At 36.7% G+C, this 21,854-nt stretch overlaps 1 protein-coding gene across 2 annotated transcripts in view; it reads right to left on the bottom strand.

Moving 5' to 3' along the window:
* Positions 1-21,854, bottom strand: part of DCLK1 (doublecortin like kinase 1) — a 397,676-nt gene that overhangs the window by 71,200 nt on the left and 304,622 nt on the right. The window contains exons 7-8 of one of the 2 annotated variants that reach the window (XM_027835226.1): positions 6,812-6,896; positions 3,656-3,764 (exon numbers count right to left, since the gene is read on the bottom strand). In XM_027835226.1, the coding sequence (XP_027691027.1) occupies positions 3,656-3,764; positions 6,812-6,896 (194 nt within the window). Of the gene's footprint in view, positions 1-3,655; positions 3,765-6,811; positions 6,897-20,569; positions 20,652-21,854 lie in introns of those variants that run through there. The other variant, XM_027835227.1, reaches the window with a different exon arrangement.

Raw genomic sequence — 21,854 nt, 5'->3', positions numbered from 1 at the left:
ATCTGGGGTTGGTGCAGAAAGGGATATAAAATATATAAACTCTTCTCACATGACCTCTGTTGATACGAGGTCCCGGAAAGTCAGGAGTTGAGGTGGCAATCTAAAGGAATGTCAAGAAGTAAACCCCTCCTTATTCTCCTGATCTGGAGAGATTTTTTTCAGTCTTTTTGGAGTGGGTCCCAAGAACTGGAGAAGGAAATGGCATACTATTCCAGTATCTCTGCCAAGAAAACCCTATACAGGGTCACTGCCAGTCAGATATGACTGAATGACTGAACAACAAGGTCCTAAGAAGTCACCCTGGAACACCTTAAGGCTGAAGTGGGTCCTTGAAGATTTCAGGTCACAATATTCTGTCTTCCCTCTCCTTGCTCCATCATAGAAGACAGGGACCCTGAAGCCACAGTTTTTGAAATTCAGTTTGAAATGCAGAGAAATCTAAAGGCTTTTTGTATCCTCAAAAACTTGGCCCAGGGCCAAAGAAACAAGGAGTGTGTGGCTTCATCATTACTTTTTTTAGTTGGGCACCAGTTTATCGGTGTGACAGGATGTTATTAACTGCAAAGAAACAATTGTTTTCATTATTCAAAATATTCATTCTTTAAGAAGTATCATAATGCACTTACACATTGTATGTTCAATTCAATAGTTCCTATCTCAGTTTCTTTTTCATAGCCTTTTAGGAAACATTATAAAAAGATGGCTTGCTACGTATAGGGTACATAGCACAAGCTCTATCATCCTCACATGGCTGGAACAAACCCCACTGGAACAAAATAGTATATGAACCAGAGCAATTGTTAAAGAAATGGATGTTATAAAGGCAAATTAGGATAATAATGCAAAAAGAACTAAATCCACATCCAAAGAGTTTAAGAGCAATTCTGAATGAATAAGTGAATAAATGATAGGACGATAAGACATAAAGAACAGCTAGCTATTAGCCTGACCTATGCATTATTTTGGAAGACAACAAAAAGTCATTATGATGGATGATGCAGCAACCAAGCATTAGCTTACTCCAGACGGTCCCAGATTAGGACCTATACTTCACCGAAGAACTACATTTTCATAGCAACAGGAAACTGAGAAATGGCTTGGAATTTCCCAAGTGATAAAAGCAAAAAAAGGCATGCAAATCAGAACAGAGATGGATGTGTTCAACTTTGGGGAAAATTTCCTATGTTTAAGTTTGGTCTGATGTGTAAAAGGACAGAAACACTTTTTTGAGAAGTTCATTTTGAAAACCAGTAAGATATTTAGAGAGAACATAAGGTTTTACGTAAATTCTCCCTTTAGGCCATATTGAGTCTTGGGAAGCTGCAAATTTGGGAGCGGGAGGGGAGAGAAAGGTTTTGTCTTGAAGGGGTTATTTTGACCCCTATAAATGACCAGTCTCCACCTCAGATCTCATGGGACAACTTTGACCTAGGGTCCTATGAGCCAAGATAAGGATAATCTTGGGAAAATCTCTCTGGAACGGTGCTGAGATACAGAGGAAGCTACAAATGGGAATCAGATGAATTAATGGTTTGGAAACAAGACAAATAAGTTCGTACTACTAATAATAGCTGTTTATAGAGCATTGTAAGGTTTGTAAAGTGCTTTACATAAGTTATCTCATTCATTCCTCTCAACACTCCTGTTAAGTAGGTGTTACTATTGTCTCCAATTTAAAAATGAGGAAACTGAGGCTAAAAAGTTAAGTGACTTGCCCAGGGTTACACAGCTAGTAAGTGTCTGAGGCACCATTTGAACTTGGATTTTCCAGATTTTAAGTCCAGCACTCCATCCACTACACTACCCAGCAGCTTGTAGGCTAACTGTTAATGCTGGAGGGGAAGGCAAAATCTAGAAATCAAGAAAAGTGTATTCTAGGTCTCTAGTCTAAAGTGGAATCCGGGATGAAGGAATGATGGCATGTATACCTTAGGTAGGCTGACTGGTTTCTGTTTGTCTCACTGGTCAACATATAGCATTATGCCTTGCATAGAGGAGTTTAATAAATGTCTTTTGAAGTCTCATGATGGAAAATGCTATCCACATCCAGAGAAAGAACCACGGAGTCTGACTGCAGATTGAAGCACACTATTTGCTCTTTTTTTTTTCCTTTTGTTTTGTTTTGATTCTTCTTTCTTGTGGTTCCTCCTATTGGTTCTAATTCTTCTTTACAATGTGACTAATTTGAAAATATGTTTAATAGGAATGTATATGTAGAGCCTATATCTGATTGCACACTGTCTTGGGGAGGAAGGGGAGAAAATTTAAAACTCAAAAGCTTATGGAAGTGAATGCTGAAAACTAAAAATTAATTAATTTTAAAAAATGTCTTTTGAATCAAACTGAGTCATTAGCAGGTAGAGTCACCTACAAGGTGAAGTACTGACGTTGTGCCCTTCCACCAGTGGAGGGAGAGGAAATTCAGATCTGAGCTCTATTGTCTCTTTATCCTGAGCTTGGATTCTTTCATACTGTGGCTGTGACATCTGGGAGCAATCAGGCATTGGGAAGGAACACGAGACACCAAATCAGGGATGATGATGCCATTAACCTTTGTGGAGTACTTTAGGTTTTACAAAGTGCTTTATATTGCACATCATTTACTCTTTACACTAGCTTTGTGAAATAAGTATCATTATCCCCTCCTTGCAGGTGAGGAACCTGAAGCTCAGACTCAGGTTAAGTGACTTGTCCAAGGTCACACAGCTTGTAAATGGCAGAGCTGAGACTCAACTTTAGGTCTTCTGACTCCAATGTCAATGATTTTTCCAATACACCATACTGTGTCTTTATGCCTTAAGCCCCAAATCCTTCCCTCTAGCTTGTATCTAGTTTATTTCTTTTCATTAACACAATCAAATGCATTTTCTATTTCTAATGGAATGAACTAGGAAATAATAAATGGAGTGTTTTACATATTTTATTTTTTGAGCCTAGCTCTCCCTGTGTCACCTGGGCTGGGAGGGCAGCACCTCTCTCATGGGCCAGTCTCAATTATTACTCAGCACAAAAGCTTCAACCTAATCTATTTTTCCAATCTGGGCTGATTGGGTCTTTGATTGGCAGCTTGTTGGCCCTCTTCTCCTGGGGGCTCATCCCATTGGTGCTGGACTTAGTATGGACACCCAATGAGCTTTAATCCTATTTTAGCTCAGAGCCCCCAAACTCAAGGTATCCATCCACCAGCTTCAGCATCCCCCAGCAACAGGGATTACAGGTATGTGCTGCCATACCCAGCTTTCAAGTTTTTCAAGGACAATTCTCAAACACAAGGCACTCCATATTAGGAAAAACAAATTACATATAGGAATGTCATGACCCACATAAAAATAAGATACACAAAAAGAACATTTTTTAGAAGTCCAATATCTTCTACACAAAACAAAAAATTCTCAACTGATGTCCGGCAGTTTTGCTGATTTCAGAAGGAAATGAAAACATTTAATTTATAAATTGTCTGTAGTCATCTATGTTTTTCAAAGCTGCTATTACACAGGTTTTTTCCTCCTTTAAAAAAAAAACAACAAAAAACATCTGGCATTGAGACATTGACTTATTCCATATGTGCCACAGTCTGCAAATCAATCTATAGCCTTGGAAAACACAACCCCCAAAGCTTTTTTTTCTGTAGTTAGAAGCAAATAATCCTCCTCACCTTTCTATACACTCCTTCACCACAGCGAAATTTCCATCGCCTATTGTCCTCCCGACTTTATATCTTTCCGCTATTGTGGCTGGAACCTGGAAGCCTTCGTCCAACACTTCTGAAAGAATCATTAGTACATTTTTATTGGTAGGAAAGGAAACCCAGATGTGGCCCAGAACAGGCAGTTAGGACGAGCATCAGAGACTGGAACCTATTCAGAAACAACATCTCACAGACTGTATGGTGAAGCCCTACTGCTGACATTGTATATACTCAACAGGTTTTACTAAGACAAATGTTAAAATAAAAGGAAACGTGTGGGTCCCAGTCTTTGCTACATTATTGTAAAATGCACTCTCAAGAAAAGTAGGCAGTTCAGATGATCTTTCCCCTATCTACTAGTTACCAGTGTTTCTAAGTGTCCACAGTGTGCAGGAACTGGCTTACTAAGAGGCATGAGTGAGGAGAAAGTGGAACCTTTCATTGGATTTGGGCCTGACTTGTCACTGAATACACAAAAGACATGGCCACTACTCTGGCATTTACTTTACTACGTTCTGAATTGAGACAGACATAAAATGTACTGATCCCCTCTCTCATCCCAACCTCACTATCAATAAGAAGATTTTAAGCAAATGTTCTGAATAATACTACCTTTACCACCAACCTACAAAGCAGATGTTCAGGTAAAATAGCCATATCTATTATGCTTGAGAACAGAAGAGCTCTATAGTTTCAAATATTTTGGTGCTTATTAATGTGCCATTTTCTTTTTGGCTTGAAAAGGCATATGGAATAATAGTTTACAAATGCCTAATAATATTTTTAACATTAAAAGCTATAAACTTAAACAAACTATATTTGGACCATATAAAGGCACTGCATAACCTTTCACATCCTTGGATGTAAAAATCCTTTTAAAGGTATGGCTCTTGAATTCACACTCTTAAAAGTCATCAGTCTCAGGTTCCAGATTTGCAACCCTTTCAGACTGTCTGCGGAATCCAAAGCTTTGATTGCGCACAATTTCCATACAAAAATGTGATGGGCTTATTGGTTGGGGCTTAAATGCGTTCTTCTTTTGTGCTTTGATCTTACTGTAGCTAAAACGACTCTTTCGGGTAGTAACAGAGGCAGTGAAAGGCTCTGTGCCTCCCTCCCAACTAGTGACATTTGTGTTGAGTTTTGTTTTGTTGCTGTTGGAGGGATCTGGAGATGGGAACTCATAAACATCAGATGTCTTCTCAAGATTTCCCCATTCCAACTTTGCTACCCTGCCTCTGGGAACGGCCTCTGTAATCACAACTCTGGGGGCCATGAAAACTCTGGGAAATACAGAAAATCTGATGCTACCGCTTTCTTGCCACCTCAGTATGGTACTGACTTACAAATAATAAGACAACTCTGAACTGTCTCTATGCTAAGGAATCACTTTGGAGGCTGGTGCTCCTAGCTCCCACCATGGCCCTACAGATGTTACAATTCTGCTCCTGAAATGACTCAAAGGTGACAAACCTAAGGAACCCTGGAATGGTTTTAGATTTGATCAGAGAATTCCTATCTACTTGACGATGGATGGGAGCAGGATTGTTGCTTTTGTCCCAGGATTCTACAGTTTTGTTTTGTTTTGTTTTGGCTAGGCAATGGGGTTGAGTGACTTGCCCAGGGTCACACAGCTAGTAAGTGTTATGTGTCTGAGGTTGGATTTGAACTCAGGTCCTCCTGAATCCAGGGCTGGTGCTCTATCCACTACGCCACCTAGCTACCCTCCTACAGTTTACAAACTTGTTGTAGAATAGTCTCAAGTCTTTAGATAGGCTGCCCCTGAATTTACCTCTCATGCTAGGATTTCTTCCCTGAGTTTCCCTCTATACATCAGGGCAGACAATGAAAAACAGTAGGCATAGAGTGTGAGATAGATACTCTGGACCTGGAACTTCTGGGAGAAAAGAAAACCCACAGGAATTGAAATGTTCTTTTCTGGGACATTCACCCCACAGGATTCCTTTGAGGTCTTTGTGTTCAGCATGATCTATACATTGTATGCTTAGGTTTTTTATGTAAATCTTAGCCACTGAGATTCACTTTTACTATGTATGATACTGAAAAGTATAAATTGATTACTTTTGGTAAATTGAATAATTGTAAAGAAACCAAGGAAACTTGTCACTCAACAACAATATCATCATCATATCGAGATAGTAACATTTTGGACCAGACCTACAATTTCATTGGCATAGGGACTTCCTACAGGAGTGAGAACATTCACTTTCCCAATGCAGATTATCACTTGCTCTGCCTCTTAAAGTCTTTTTTTTTAAAATTTAATTTAATTTTTTTTTTTTTGGCTAGACAATGAGATTAAGTGACTTGCCCAGGATCACACAGCTAGTAAGTGTTGTGTGTCTGAGGCCGGATTTGAACTCAGGTCCTCCTGAGTCCAGTGCCGGTGCTCTATCCATTACATCACCTAGCTGCCCCTTAAAGTTTTACAGAACTTCCTGGGACACTCAGAGGTTAAGAGAATTGTCAGGGAGTGTTGAGGCTAAATGAGTTGCCCTGGGTCAATGTGGCCTCTATGTGTTAGAGGCAGGCCTTGAAATCCCTATGATAATCTTATGGGAATGATATTATGGTCATTCAAATGTAATGCATTTTATACCACTTTTATTTTATCCTCATCTGTCTTTTATGTACACAGTCTCTCTGTTCATTCATTCAGTGGGTTGTGAGTTGAGGCTACAATTTCCATCTTCTGAATCTTAGGTCTAGTAGTCTTCATACTATAGCATGAAGACATTCTATAGTACAACAAACAATATTTTGTGAAACTATTAATTATCCTCTAATTTGCCTTTTCCTTTGTGGGTAAATCTAGCCCTAATGCATAAATCAGTGTATTCCTAAACTATTCTAATGGTTAGTATCTTAAGCAATGTGTATTTGGAAAGTTTAAAGGTACAAATTGAACTGCAGATTATCTTTATTTTACTTCCTAAGAGAAGTATCAATTATCCTATCCTTGTTTGGGATAGCTTTACTCTAGTCTTATAATACTTCGGTGAGCAGGAGGAATAATGCTCTCATAATATAAAGTGAATTCAATCTGTCCTTTGTAAAGTTTGAACCTTCTGCCCTGGCATTAAATTAAAATACATGCTTCACCTTCTCCAGGTCCATCATTTTCATCCATGGAGCTGCATACTTTGGTGGATGCTAGTGAGGTAGAGGAGCCGCCATGTTGAGAGCTCTAGAAGTGAACAGAAAAAGAGGATAAAGCACACACTCAACAATTGATGAAGTTGTACCTGGGTCTCCAAGTGCCACTCCAAGTACCAGAAATCTTGGTAGAGGGCTAGTCCCCATGTAGAGCTACTCAGTCTTAGCATTCTGAAAAGGGAATTCCTAGCTGCCTTATCAAGTGTCATCTCTCTTCCCACCATGTTAGAATTCAGAAAGTTTCTGTCAGCTATTGCATTAATTATTGTAGAATTTGGATATCCTATCACTCTTCCTCCCCTCAATCAAAAGCCTACTTGTGTTTACACAATTCAATTCTCCCATTTCATGCCTCCATGTTGCATTCTTCTATGAAACGGAATTCTTCCAAGCACTGGTTATTATTCACAATACTTGGAGTGGGTAATTACAAAATACCTACTCCACCATAAGTGCTGATTCTTAAAAGAATATTTTTATGAGGTATCTCCCCTTACATTCTTGTGAAAAAGTTATGGATGAGATTATTATTTTTACTTCACAAAGACCCAAACAAGGACCAGGTTAATAGTTTGTGAAGAGTCCCAAAGAAAATCATAGTGCATGATCAAAGACCTAGGTCTGATCAGTCCCTTCAAGTAATTTTGCCATGTTTTGACCTAGGAACAGTCTTCAGGAAAACAAACATGGAAAAAAACTGATTACGCTAGAGAGCCTATAAGACCAATACTAAACACTTTATAGTAGAAGAGACTATTGGGCAGCATTTTCATGATGGACAGTTTCCATTTTGGAATATGTCCTTTGAGAAAACAATTTGCACATTTTCTTTATGCTATTTCTAAAACAGTGTACACAGCTTGCCCTAAATGACCTTCCTTCTGTTTCCCCTGGGCTCCTCCATGTAGCCACTTAGTTTTGCTGATGGGAACAGGAGGTGGTGAGTGGGAGGAATTGGCTCATGGTGCTGACTGACTGCAGAGCAGAGTGAAGGGAGAAAGAATCTGTCACTGAAGTGACAAAAGGACAGCCAGGGAGAAAGCAAAACTGACCTCTCTCTTCTCCTATTCTCCTCTCATCCCATTTTGTACTAAATTGAAAGAAGGAACTGGGAAGGGGACAATGAAGAGGAATGCTAGTTGTTCTTAGTTGTATTATGCCTAACAGTACCTTACTCATAAGCCAAGGAGGAGTCTTCAGAGGTTTTATATTTTATGAAATATTGAGGGAATTAGGGAACTGCTAGCTGAATTAGTTCAGGGGTTTCTCAGCTAACATGTAGTTGGGTGCAAATGAGATGTACATCAATTCAACATAACTGACAGCAAACACTCTGTAGACAAAAACTAAATTGGTACCAACAAGGCATTCTCATCTGTGTAGGGTATTCTAGCAGTTTCATGGTTAAATTTGTTATGGCACCGAATTTCAAATAGTTTGGGGTATGTACTTTCCTCCATATATGAAGTAATCCATGATAAGCAGGGAACTTGATGAGTTGTTTTCCCATTGGTGGGGATGGCCTTGTGCTAATCTGTCATTCTTTTGTGGCCAATAGTACACAGCCCCAAGACTGGGAAAGCAAGCCTGTGGTCTCAAAACAAGAGGTTCTCAGTGTGACATTACCTCCATTTTCACTATTGACTCTGTAAAAGACACTGGAGGATTGGGAGAAATTTAAATCAAGCTCATCTTTCTTCTAGATACTCATTTTGTTAATGCTTTTTTAGTTAAAATATGGGATCCAACTGAAAGTAAACAACATTACCACATTTGGGGGATCTGTTTTCCAGAACACTGAGAGTTCTTATTCTTTGTGGCATCCCTTTTGGCATAAACAGAATAGTGTTCCAAGCAGAAAAGCACCAACTACATGGCTAAAATTTAGACATTGTCTTTTGAACTTTCAGGTCCTTGAGTTTTCTGTAGCAGCTTCACAAATGGTGTTTGGCAAATCTGACACATTGTGGTATGAGGTGATAGGTGGAGTCTTGTTATGCAATGTTTTCAATTTTAAAATACAAAAACAGATTTTGAAAAACGAACACCTGTATCAAAACATCTATAACACATATTTTCGGCAAAGATTTCTCCAAGTCAGGTACTAATAAATTCCAAATGTATGCTTTTTTAACAACACAGAGAAAATAAGTTTGCTTATTAATTAATGGGAGTTCCATTTCCAAAATTACCATCATATATCTTTTGAGTACACAATAGACTTTACATAGATCTTGATACATTTTCTGCATCTTAATAACTAAAGTCCCCAGGTTTTGTGAATCCTGGTAAAATAAAATATATACATGTTCATTTAAATATGTAATTAAGTGATTTCAATTCTAGATAACTATTCATAAAAAAAAATTTCAAGTCATTGCAAATATCAGTCTGGATAAGTATAACAGGAGAGTGATGGTTTTTAAAGGAAAATTAATGCACTGCAAATAGTGTCCTCTGCCACCTAAAATTCTGGAACATTTAGATAACACAGTGGATAGAGTATTAGATTTGGAATCAGGGAGATCTAAATTTAAATCCTGCTTTATACATTTAATACCTATTGCCCTAGGAAAGTCACCTCACAGCTCAACCTCAATTTCCTTATCTGTAAAATAAGAATAATAACATCTGCCTCACAGGGTTGCTGAGATAGCACATGTAAAGTACTTTGCAAACATAAAGGACTATATAAGTGTCAGCTATTATTATTCCCATTTTCTTTATTTTTTTCTCTAAAAACCATCATACTAAGCTTCTTTAAACTACTATGGTTCTTTTTATAGGGTACCACATTATTGGGAATTATCTTCTCTTTCAAGACTATTTCTTTTTAAAATATTTGAGTTTTTACAGGGCTGGAATATTATTCAAAAGAGTTTGGGAGTGTGAATTAATAATAACAATTAGCACCAGTTATAGTTAATAAAGTCGTTTCTTTGCAAATAAGCTACAGAAACTTACTAAAACCACAGACTTTCACAGCTAGAAGGAACTTATGTCATCTTGTCTATTCTACTCACTATTTAACATATGAGTAAATTTCAGCCTAGAAAATTATTTAGTAAGTCACCCAAGGTGATACTAGTGACTGACACACCCAGAACTTGAACCCAGATATGGTCATTACATCAATACTTTAAAAGATCCATAATTTTATCAGTGGTAATGCTCCATCCACTGAAGCAGATCACAAACTGTCCATGGAGCTGAGCTGGTGTGGCCAATATTCATTGTGGTAGCCAAACATTTTTGTAGTAAGCTTCTCTGAACTTGGCTAGGCTGACCACCAGGTGACAGCCCATTGGCACGTCCATACTTGAGGCCTTTCTGACTTATTAAGGATTCTTGGCATAACTGTTGAGGAGCTAGGGTCTCCTACAGGCCGTGAAGAGGTATCAGTGTAGGACTTTTGTAGTAGGCATGGTTGTTAGGAAGGTAAAATATCTCTATTTATATCTAGACACATTCATGCATTTAAATACTTGGAATTTCAATTGTACTTGAATTATCTGGGACTTAAGATTAAGGATAAACCATCACAGAATATGTATGCTTGGCAAGGCTTTGTCTTTGCCTCAACTACCTTGCTGAATCTGAAGTAGTTGTGCAATACAATGAAATGCAGTTGAACATACCATTAAAATTGTGATGGGGAAGATCTTATAAAATCAAGATGTTTTCAACCTGTGGAATTTAATGCAATTAGCTGCTTTAAGAGATGTTGTGACATTTGAAATGTCATCACTTCCTAGAAGATTTAATATCAACCATTTGGACAGGTTGCTAGCACCTGGATGTCTTTATGGCACACCTTCAAAAATGCATTTTCTCAAGAAAGATTGCTTCAGTGTAGCTATTTAGTTCAGGTTCAAGTAACAGATGGCTAACATATCACACTTCTTCACCAAGTAAATGGAAGTGCTGACACAATTGTTCTAGACACATTTTACCCAGATTCCTTGAGTAAACCATACAGTCAATAATCAAGAATTTAAAAACAGAGACAGATGGACAAATTCTGTCACTGCCACTCAAGTGGGGGTCCACACAGCAGAAAGTGAAGATATTGACATGATACAATTCATTTAATCAAGATAAAATGCCAAAGTATTCAATTTAGTTGGATCATTAATTATATCACTCTTACCTTACTTTGTACTCTCTATGTTGAGTATAATGATTGCTCTTTTTGGACTGTTATTAATTGAGAGGTCTAGAAAGGAAATTGAAACTTACTTCTAATGTCTTGATCAATGTTACAATGGAAAGACAATTGGCAAGCATTTTACAGTCTCTCAAAAATTGTTTGGTGTACTGGAGTCCACAGAGTATTAGAATGTAGCCTGAGTATCTTGCTATTATGAAGGGAAATGCTGAACAACTAATAAATAATAAAATCTACATAGCAATATAGTTTAGGGATCTTAAATCGAATATCCAATTTAAAACATTTTAAGTATAAGAATTGGTTCAACACACCAAGTGAACACAGAATTCTAAGAAACTGAAATTGGGATGCCTAAAATATTATACTCAAAAGCATTATTATTTAAGTCAGAGAAACATCAGAGCAGCTTTGTAAGAATTATATATAGCCTTAAAAATTTGGCATCACTGGTAAATATCTGGCTGGCAGGCAGTAAAAGCAGTAAGTGTGCTGCCTTGTGATTCACTGGCATCATAAACTTTTGTCACCCAGAACATGCTACTGACCAGCATGACCACAACTCGGTACTGCAATAATTGACATTAATGACTTTGATGTTGAAGCACCAAAAGATCCTCAAAGGCCTTCTGGATCACTGGCAGTGCTATTTTATACCCAGCAAATGTGGCTTTCTTTCTTTTTGGTTGGAGATCAGTGACCTTTTTTGGAGTAGTAGTTTTCTACTAACAGAGTTTTGATTCACCACACCAACCCATATTCTCAGTCATTGAATTGAATAGTATATACTATACAGTTTTCTAGTATCCAGATAGAAAAGATCTTTGTGGTATGTCCTTCTGGTCCATCTGGCCCCTGTGCCATGATGTGTGTAGTAGCAATGGGATGCTCATGTAAAGTGAAGAGAAAGTCTTCCCTCCCTTACTTACCCTTCTGGATTCTGCACTAAGATTAAATTGAACTCTGGTTTAATCAGAGCAGCTTTTTGCACAAGATCTAAGATTTAGAGTCAGAAGGGATCTAAGGTCATCTAGTTCAACACGTTCATTTGATGGATGAAGAAACCAAGTCTCAGAGAGGTCAAATGACTTGCCCTAATTCATACAGGTAGTACATGGAAGAGGTGGGATTTGAATTCAGGTCACCTGACTCCCAAAGTCAGCCCTCTTTCTACTCTACTGTGCTATTTTGGAGCTGGCAGATGCCTTCAGTTGCCCATAAGAAAGGGCCCTCTGGTTTCTCTATCACATTTCAATACTCTAAAGATGCAAAATTTGGAGCAGTATGAGTACTCCCTCCACCAAAGCAAAGTAGGTCAGCTTCTTGAATTGATGCAGCTGAAAGAAAGCCATCACTTGATAACCAACCCTCTGGTGATGAGATTTTTCTGAATTTAGCTAGATTGATATGCAAACATATAGTTCATTATTTGTCCTATATTCAAAGCCTTTCCAACTTAGTAGGACCTGCCAAAGTTTTCACTCTGCTGGCAAAAGCCTTTGAGATCCCATGGTCATCTCCATGTCATAATGGAGAAGGACTCTGGTCTTCTACTCTGAAAGAAAAAGAAAAAAAAAACTGCGTGTGTTTGTATGTGTGTGTGTGTATGTGCGCATGTCCATGTTTGTGTATGTTGGGGGGAGTTATGTTTTACATGTCAACTACCATGTGAATGACTTGAATATCCAGTCTTGTGAATGTGCCAGTCACAACCCTGATGACATCCCTTTTCTTGGCTCCATGGCCAACGCTGTACAGTAATACACAGGAGTGCCACCTTACTATAAAAAGAACGGAAGGAGAAATTTGAATTCCATCTGTATAAATGTTCTAAGGAACTTCCACCAGTACTATTCTTGCAATGAATTGGAGAATGGTGTTTTGTTCTTCAGTGGACAGGGGAATTGGCCAAATGGGGAAGATTACAAAGCTTTAATGGAGCTCACCATTACTGAAACATGTCCTACTACAAATCTTCAGATAACATGAAATCACATGTAGATACTTTAAAAAAAATATGAAAAAGACATATTGGGACTTTCTATTGGGACAGAATTTTGGAAATTCTGATCTTGGCTTGTGGGAAATGTATCAGGATTCTGTATAAATTCTTAATGGATCAAGCAATACTCATTTACTTCTCAAGGGAGACTTATTATTATGGTAAATTTCATATGAAAACTTGTATCATTCTTATGTGAAAATGGGACAGCATCTCATAGGATGTCAGATTTTGATACTTTTTTGAGTGGGATGGTATGGAAGGGAATCACTGAATGTTAGACCTGGAAGGGACCTTGGAGATTATCTAGTTGTCAAATCAAAGACTTTGCAGAGACAAATTGCATGCTTAAAGACATGCAACTAGCTGATGGCAGAACCAGAGGGTCTAGTGTTTGGAGAATGTTTAATTATGGTGTGGCTATAGAAGCCCTGCATCCTAGTAGGCTATCCTTAACCTCCAGGGAACTTTTACTCTCAACAAAAGTGAACCAGTGTATGTATATATGATAAAATTATTTTTAAGTCGTGTTTTGCCAAAAGGAAAATATATTTAAAATAATTTGTTCATAGGACAACTGTATATTTAAGAATGATGAGATTAAAGATCAATGTTTGGTGCAAATTTTGGTGCAAATTTGGTGTTTTGGTGCAAAATTTGAAGAAAAACAGCTCATATCTACAGATATTACCTCACAGGAAACTATGAGCTTGGTGCTGAAAGGCTAAAAGTCAGTGAACTCTAATGTGAAGGAAGAAACATGATGCAGTTGTTGTCTTTCCAAGCAGGTAAAGACCCAGTTAACATAAGAAATCTGTATTTGTGGATAAGCCAGCATCATCTACAAAGAAGGCACAAAAGAAACTCGATTGTTTGAGGCTCTAATTCTACCTTCCTCATTAATATATATAGATCAGGGAGCATTTAAATGTTTTCAGGCTTTTTTTTGACATGGCAAGTCCTGCACTTTTGTAAAAGCTACATGTGAACATCAGAAAGTATAGACTTTCACCAGAAATCCATGCTCCTACCAAAAGTCAGGTTATCTGTAAATTAAGCAACACACATACATGTCTAAAATGAAGAACATGGGAAGGACAGAGCAGTGATAATGGTGCGGAAGCAACGGGAACTAAAACTGCCAAAATACATTGATCTGGTTATCGATAGAGTAAAAGTCTAACTGACTATGTATCAACACAAAGTTTATTAAAAATAACCAAAATCATTGTATTTATTTTAGTCTAGATACACAGATATTTAAACCTAAATACATCTCTTAAAGCAAGTGTTAACTATTTTCTGAACAGGGATGTTGTAAAATTTATAGTTAAGAAGAGAAATTTTTCTTTTGGTATCTTAAGAGAGAGTTGTTATCCATCAAATCATAGAATGTCAAAACTGGAAGGAAGTTTGAAGGCCATCTAAACTAACTTCTACTCAATTATATAAATCTTTCTACAGTACCCCTGACGTGGTCATCTGGCCTTTGCTTTAACACTTCCAGTGACAGAGGCTCACAAACTTTCCAGTTCCATTGATAGACTGTAACAAATGAATTGAATAATAATATTATAATATACTATATATAACATGATAATATAATATAGAATTAAAAAACCAGAAAGAATATTCATAATCACATGGGCTTTCAAATTCTTTGACTAAATTTCTAGTTGATCCTACCATTGCTCTGGTCATAATTTAAATGGATTATGGCTTAATATGATGAAAACAACGGTAGGTTGCTAACTAAAATAAACTATAACTTAATCATCAAATGGTTGTCATTGTTCAGTTGTTTCAGTTGTGTCCGATTCTTCATGGCCCCATTTGGGATTTTCTTGCCAAAGGTACTGGAGTGGTTTGCCATTTGCTTCTCCAGCTCATTTTATAGATGAGAAAACTGAGGCCAACAAGGTTAAGTGACTTGTCCAGGGTTTATTAAGTGGCTGAGGCCAGATTTGAACTCAGGAAGATGGGTCTTCCTGACTCCAGACCTGGCACTCTATGTACTGTGCCACCGCACTGGCCCCATCATTAAAATCATTGCAATAATTAAAAACAGATTTTAAAAGGTTTATTATATTCAACTATGATTTTTAAATGTTAAATTATGGAGGCTTAATTAAACAAGCAGGATTTTCTCTTCTCATTTCTCTTCCTAAGTGAAATGCAGTTCCATTTGGTCTAAAATAAAAATGAAAATCAAAAGAAATAAGGAGTATTTATTTAATAATACGTCTATAGTTCAGGGTGTTTACAGCTTGCAATAATTTTTTGCTGACAATTAGATGACTTAGGAGGAATATACCCAGAGATAGCCAGTTCTTATACACAATTAACTTGTTATACAAGTCAACCAGTTGTCAATACAGCTACTAGATTCCACTGGAAGGAATCCTAAACAGGTACATGTATTGTCTCCAAAGGAATCCTGTGAAACAGAATTTTTCAGAGATCCCATTCCTTTTGGTATTACTATCAGCAGGTCATATCGCAGAGGCTCCTGAGTAACCACTCTCTGGAGAAATCTACAAGGTTCCCTGAAGTCCACTTGCCGATAGCCTAGTTTAGTTTCATCACATGAACACTATGAGCCCAAATAAATAAAACGTAAAACCCTCAAGATGATTTCCAATGTCTTCTTTTCAAATTTTCCAAAAGAAACTCACCAAACAACATGGCTTTTTGTTTTTCCTGTTTATTATGTAAGTCATTCTAAAGTGGTAAGCATCACAAAGTAAATTGCGAGAATAATGACATGGTCCAATGGGAAATGTGAATACAAGAGACCGCAGTGAAACAGCCACACAAATTGCTGGGGATTTTGTCCATGGGTGAGTTCAAATGAAACATTACATCAGCATCATCCCTGAAATTCTCACAGACTTTGCTGATGGGTTGGATTAATGGAATTTTATAATAAAACGATTGCTTTTCAAAAACACATTAGTACCAAAATGCTGTCTTTTGAGTACACATCTAAGCAACTCTAAGAAGCATAAGCACAAATCTGTGATGTCAAACTCTCTGGGAAAATTCAGCCAATATTTACAAAATTGTATTGAGTTGCAAAGTAGAGAGACATTGTAAGAAATAAAATTAGTCTTTCTTTTACAGGTGAATGCAAATGCAAAACAGAATATACAAGATGAATGACCATAGCTCTGTGCCTATAACCTCTACACTTGATATAGCCACCTCCTACAGTGGATTTCAAAAACCTTTCACAGCTGTATATAATACACATTCCCATGTATTACATGCACCGTTTATGCTATCTTGTAATTTATCCATCACCTTTTTAAAAAAGAATCAAATTTTAATAATAGCATATACCATGCATCCTGAAACATAGTAGGCAGGGGTTCAAATTTTTCATCTCCCCCTCCCATTCATGTTACAGGCACAAAATTACATTCATTTTCAATTGACAGTATAGCAAATTACATCAGACAATTGGTACACTGAATATAGCATATCATTCATTTCCACACTATCCTGCTGTGGGGGTACATGAAACATATACTGGTTTCACTAATACACATGCAGAAATACAGGTGCTAGCAAGAAGAATGCACATATGCACACAGGGGCAAATGCATATGTGTGTATATATGTGTCTCTATATATACACACATGTACAGTAAGTATAATAAGATAATCATCCCAAGTATATTAAGAACAAAGAATACAATGATTCAAAAGCATGTGCAGTACTGCCTTGCAGATTACATGGCTCTGCTCTCAACCAATAAGAAATCAAAGGCATTTTGGATTACCTCTACTGTTCAGTTAGAATAACTCCCCCTGCCTCCCACCCCAGTAAGACTTTATGCTTAAATAGTCAACTACTTTCCCACCTATGACACAAAGATTTTATTTTCGCTCAACATTTCTGGTTAAAATCACTATGTTATCAGCTATACATATACCATAGAAAAATAGGAGTCTTGGGATACTTTGATTTTAATAAATGAACACCAAGACAGAACTATATAAATCTATCATCGAATTGTACTGGCATGGTACTTATCCTTCAAATTTGTTTGCTCTTCAGTGAACAGGGTTTTGAGACCTGTTTAGCCAGAACAAGTAGTAAACTAATTTTCAACTTCATCATGCCACTGACTTTTATATGCCAGAAGGCTATAATTTATAACATGATGAAGATATTACAGACGAATCCTTACGAGCCAGTAATTTATAAGGCTGTCTCACAAATCCTCTATTTTATCATGTTATGTATATACTCATAACACAAATATTCAATTACTGATGCACACACACAAGCCCTGCATATTTACATGCACCCACAGTCCTGTATAGATATAATCGCCTATATAGCAATTTTGGTTCGCCTAATAATTAATTTTTTTTAATCTGCTTTTTGTGAAGATCACACTATTTTTTAAAAAATTATTCTCCCTTAAGGAATGTGGCTTTTAGGTTTAGTTTTCTTGTTAAAAAACCAAACAATTGCGACATAGTAATGGAAACATGCAGTAAGAGAACCCAAAATATTCCAATTAGTTGGTGTTGGGGAAATAAGTGCATATATGGATGGAATGGTTCTCTGAATGTATTTTCTGAAGTTTTTTTTTTTTTTGTATTTAAGATGAGCCAGTATATGTACACAGGTCTGTTTGGTATTGATGGGGGTACATGGCAGTTTTTAAAGACCTAAGACAGTAGAGAGGCAAGCATTTTACTTTTTAATATTAAATCTATTTAATTAAGCAAGACATAAAGGAAAGACACTGCAGGGATTTCAGAACTAGCAGCCCTGCATTCACATTGTACTTCATATTTGAACTGTTCATTCTATTTTTAAATGCTAAAAGCAGAGAAATGTTTCTAATGTCTGTTTCCACAATGACTAAGACAAGCAAGTTACAAATTACAAAGTACCAAACTTTCAACTGCAATGTAATCCCTTTTATAGCACGTGCTAAGTAAGTTCTAAAAAGGTTGAGACACCCAGAGACCAAAACATCATAAAGATGCTAGAGTGTTTTCCTACTCAGTAAAAAGAGTTAAAAGATAAGGTACTTAAATAAAAATTTTTTGCTAGATGCAAGGGAATCTCAAATGTCCATATAATATCAATTCTGTTCCACCACTGAACTGAAACCTTCTGGTTTGCTGCTAAGAAATATTTCATTTCTGTTTGTGTATAATGGAATTATGCTCCGCATAGAAGGATATCTCAAAGTCTATAAATGGTGTGTTGTTTCAACCTCTAAGGGACGTTCATTTCAAGAGTAAATGATATATATGGCCCCTGAACAGTCCTTTAATAAAAGTCATATGTTCCAAAGATTAGATGCTGTGGAACTGCATTTCCCTTGGAGCTGCCTGAATGGAAAGTTGGCTATGGTATCTATCAACAATTAGCACAAAGTCCGATTTTCTTTTTTGGCCATATCTAAACAAAGCCATGGAATCCAGATCAATTGGCAATATCTACCATCCATCCAGAATAAACAACATTTAATGGACTTTTCTATGTAGTCGTTGTCTATAAGATTGACAGGGTGGGAAAGTCGAGGTATTTTCATTCTGGACAAAATGACCCCCATCATCTATTAAGTTAACTCTTTGACTACCTTTTTAAAATTTTTTTTTTTTTTTACTTTTGATAGTTCAGCTAAATGTACATTAAATCCATTCGGGTTCATACTCTAATAAGGAATGCATTTCACCAAGACATAACTGGAGCAGACACCAACACAGTCAACTTCACAGATGTTTACTGTTTCCACTAACACAAAGAGGCCTTTTGATCTCAGCAGGGGTCTCTGTTAATTTCTATTGGAAAGAGCCGAAAAACCTGAAGCCTGGCACAGGTATTATGAACTGTTCTTTCAAGATGGAATGGTTCAGTTTGCATTTCTTGAACTAGCTGCCAAATCAGGCACTCTTCTCAAACGACAGGATAATGAGGTACTAATTATTCGGTGGGGGGGTGGGAGGGATAGAGTATGGGAGTGTACAAATGCTCAGTCTGGCTTGGTTGCCTGGCATTTAATTTTTTTTTTATTTGGGTGGAATATTTTACTTAGTAGGAGAGTGTGATGGTAACACATGTAACTATAAACCAGATGGCAAAATTTGCTAGCTGTACACCTTAATGAGCATCTAAATCAGAAACATTTAAAATCAGACATGGCAACTGAACTATTCTCCATCTTGAATAAAATTTGAATTTAAAAATTGTAGTCTTTAAATCAATTTCAATAAGCCTCCCAATGGCAGAAAACATTTAATTTAGCACCTACTGAGATATGACATGTCTGCAGAACATCAAAATCATGCTTTGCGAGTCTTAAATGGTTAGTGTCTGAATTAAGAGAAGCAAGTAAGCACTAGTATATAGCTTAAATACAATAGAAATTAAAATTTAACATTGAAGTTTAAAAATAATTTAACTTTAAGCGAAGTTGACTTTATGTTTCAAAATAAAGCAGTAGAGGAGCAGAGTTAGTAGGTTAATGTTAAACAATGAGTTATTACCATAGACCTATTTGGTATAACACAAAATGAGTTTTGCATATTAATTTGCAAATAAAAGCAAGATAAAAACATTATCAGAGTAGGGATTTGGGTATCGCAGGCCTGATTTATAAAGTACCATTTATGGGGAGGTTCAAATGGATTTCTTGGAAACAGTCCAGAACACATTTTCTTTGTGTCTGAGCTTAAAAAAAAAAGTGTTCCCAGCCTTTACACATTTGAAAAATTACAGATATGTCAGAAGGGAAGAATTATAGCATTTACAATACAACAATGCCACTGTGTATGTTTGTCATGTTGCCATATAGCAAAATTAATATCAATGGTACATCAGTCTAGGAGGAATTCTTTGCTTAAATTTACTTATCAACTGAAATAAGAAGAAGACCCAATATCAGAGCCTTCATGAGATATGGTGCCTTTCCCATTCACTTTTCCTTAGAAGTACTAAACTACAGAATGAATGCATTTGTTTATTGTTCAGTGGTGGAAAAAATTCTAAGTGGAAATCTTTTTATTCTTTTGTAATAATGGTACTTTTCAAAATCCAACCAAATCAACAGTAGCTGTTTTAAATAGAAAAAAGTAGTTTGAGGGCACCATTTCACTTATTTATAGGCAATGATAAAAACGTTTTATCTCTACATCTAATTATATATGTTCAAAACCAACTCTGTCCCTGAAGAGATGATCATTTCTGGCTAATTCAGTTGTTAAAATGTGCTCCTCTACTCAATATTTGATCTCTTCAGGAAATTTGTTTGAAACCAGGGCTCATACCAAAATCTAAGTTCATAGGTCACCTCCTTTGTATCCTCTAAATTAAATTCCCAATAAGAGATAGCAAAAAAATCTTCCCTTTAAAGATTAAGGTCACAAATATAAAATGCCCATATAAATAGTATCTCTATGATTTTGGCCCTATATTTTAAAGATTATTTATGCAAAACTCTTTTGTGCATCTTGCTGTTAAAATTTCTCTTAGGAAATGTTAAACCTTCACCAAATCACAAACCATATACACTGCTCCATTTTCTCTTTTACACTGAGTCTCCTACTGAATCCAAATCATCCGAAGAGAGGGGGCGATACAGGTCCTGTAAGATGAAGGGCAGTATAGAATCGTTTACTCGTTTTTCTTTGGTGCTTTGTACTTGTCTTAAGTGCAGCACACAACTAAATGAGGGCCTTTGGTTTGCATAATTACCCCTTTCACATTAGCGACTGTTAATGGCAAATAATTTTATTTTGTTGAAAACCACATCTTAAATAAACAAAATGGTCTTTGTTACACTTTGCTGGTACTGTTGCTTGATTAAGTGACTTTTATCCCTCTTTCCTTTAAATAAGCAATAAGGGAAAACAGCTCAGTCACTGAGGTCTCATAAATAACAGATTTGTCACCTATAAAGATTTGGGCTACTCATTTTTCTTTTTCTCTTGCTTCCTTCTTTCCATCCTTCCTTTCTTTAGATAGTTCCTTTTTGTTTTGGATAGAAAGGTAATATGCTTACCTCACAAAATAAATTATCAGACTAAAGCACATTGGTCCCACAGACAGCTTCCAATAATTTCTGGTCCCAAGTCAGCAGCTCAATTGCTGCAGTTGTCTTTTTTTTTTGAACCTCCTAAGTGTGGCTTTGAAATTTCGCATTGGGAGAAGAGGAAGAATGCAAAACTTCTTCCTCTTTCTCAGTGCCATTTCTCCTAAGCCTTTATCACCCATATTCTTCTTTCTTCCCAATTTGCCCCCCTCCCCCATTCTTTATTGGATCTTTCTCTACTGGTAGCTTGGCAACCAGTTCATTTCAGCAGAGAGTGTGTGTCTGGAGTAGGCTTCATTTCTACTTTGTAACACCCACTCCTAGCATCCTCAGACTGATCAGATAATCTACAAAAGCCAGGGATGTGGGAGCATAATGGGTAGCTTCATTCAATCTACACAATACATTGTGTTTCTGCCTGATATATTAAGACAAGGGACTAAAAAGGTCACTGATGGTAACAGGGAATTGTATAACCAGAGTCAGGAATTTGTAAATGACAAACTGAAGGAATATGTGTGCTAAGAGAAGATTAGACATGTCTGTGGACAAAATACTTTTGCTTGAGAAGAAAAGCGTTTAGTGATGAAAGAATTGTAAAAGGTCAATCTACAAACATAACAAAAAACAAGAAACCTAAGGAAACAAGAATTAATAAAGATATGAGCATCTTCTTACCCTAATTATCCCTCATTAAAAATTGAAGTGTCATTTGTTTTACTATTGTTTTTAAAAAAGCCAAATGATTTGACATGC

This window comes from Vombatus ursinus, unplaced genomic scaffold (assembly GCF_900497805.2).
Source record: "Vombatus ursinus unplaced genomic scaffold, bare-nosed wombat genome assembly UNPS02014813.1, whole genome shotgun sequence".
Taxonomy (NCBI): Eukaryota; Metazoa; Chordata; class Mammalia; order Diprotodontia; family Vombatidae; genus Vombatus; species Vombatus ursinus.
Note: the sequence above shows the minus strand (reverse complement) of the source record. Positions and strands in the feature narration are given on the sequence as shown.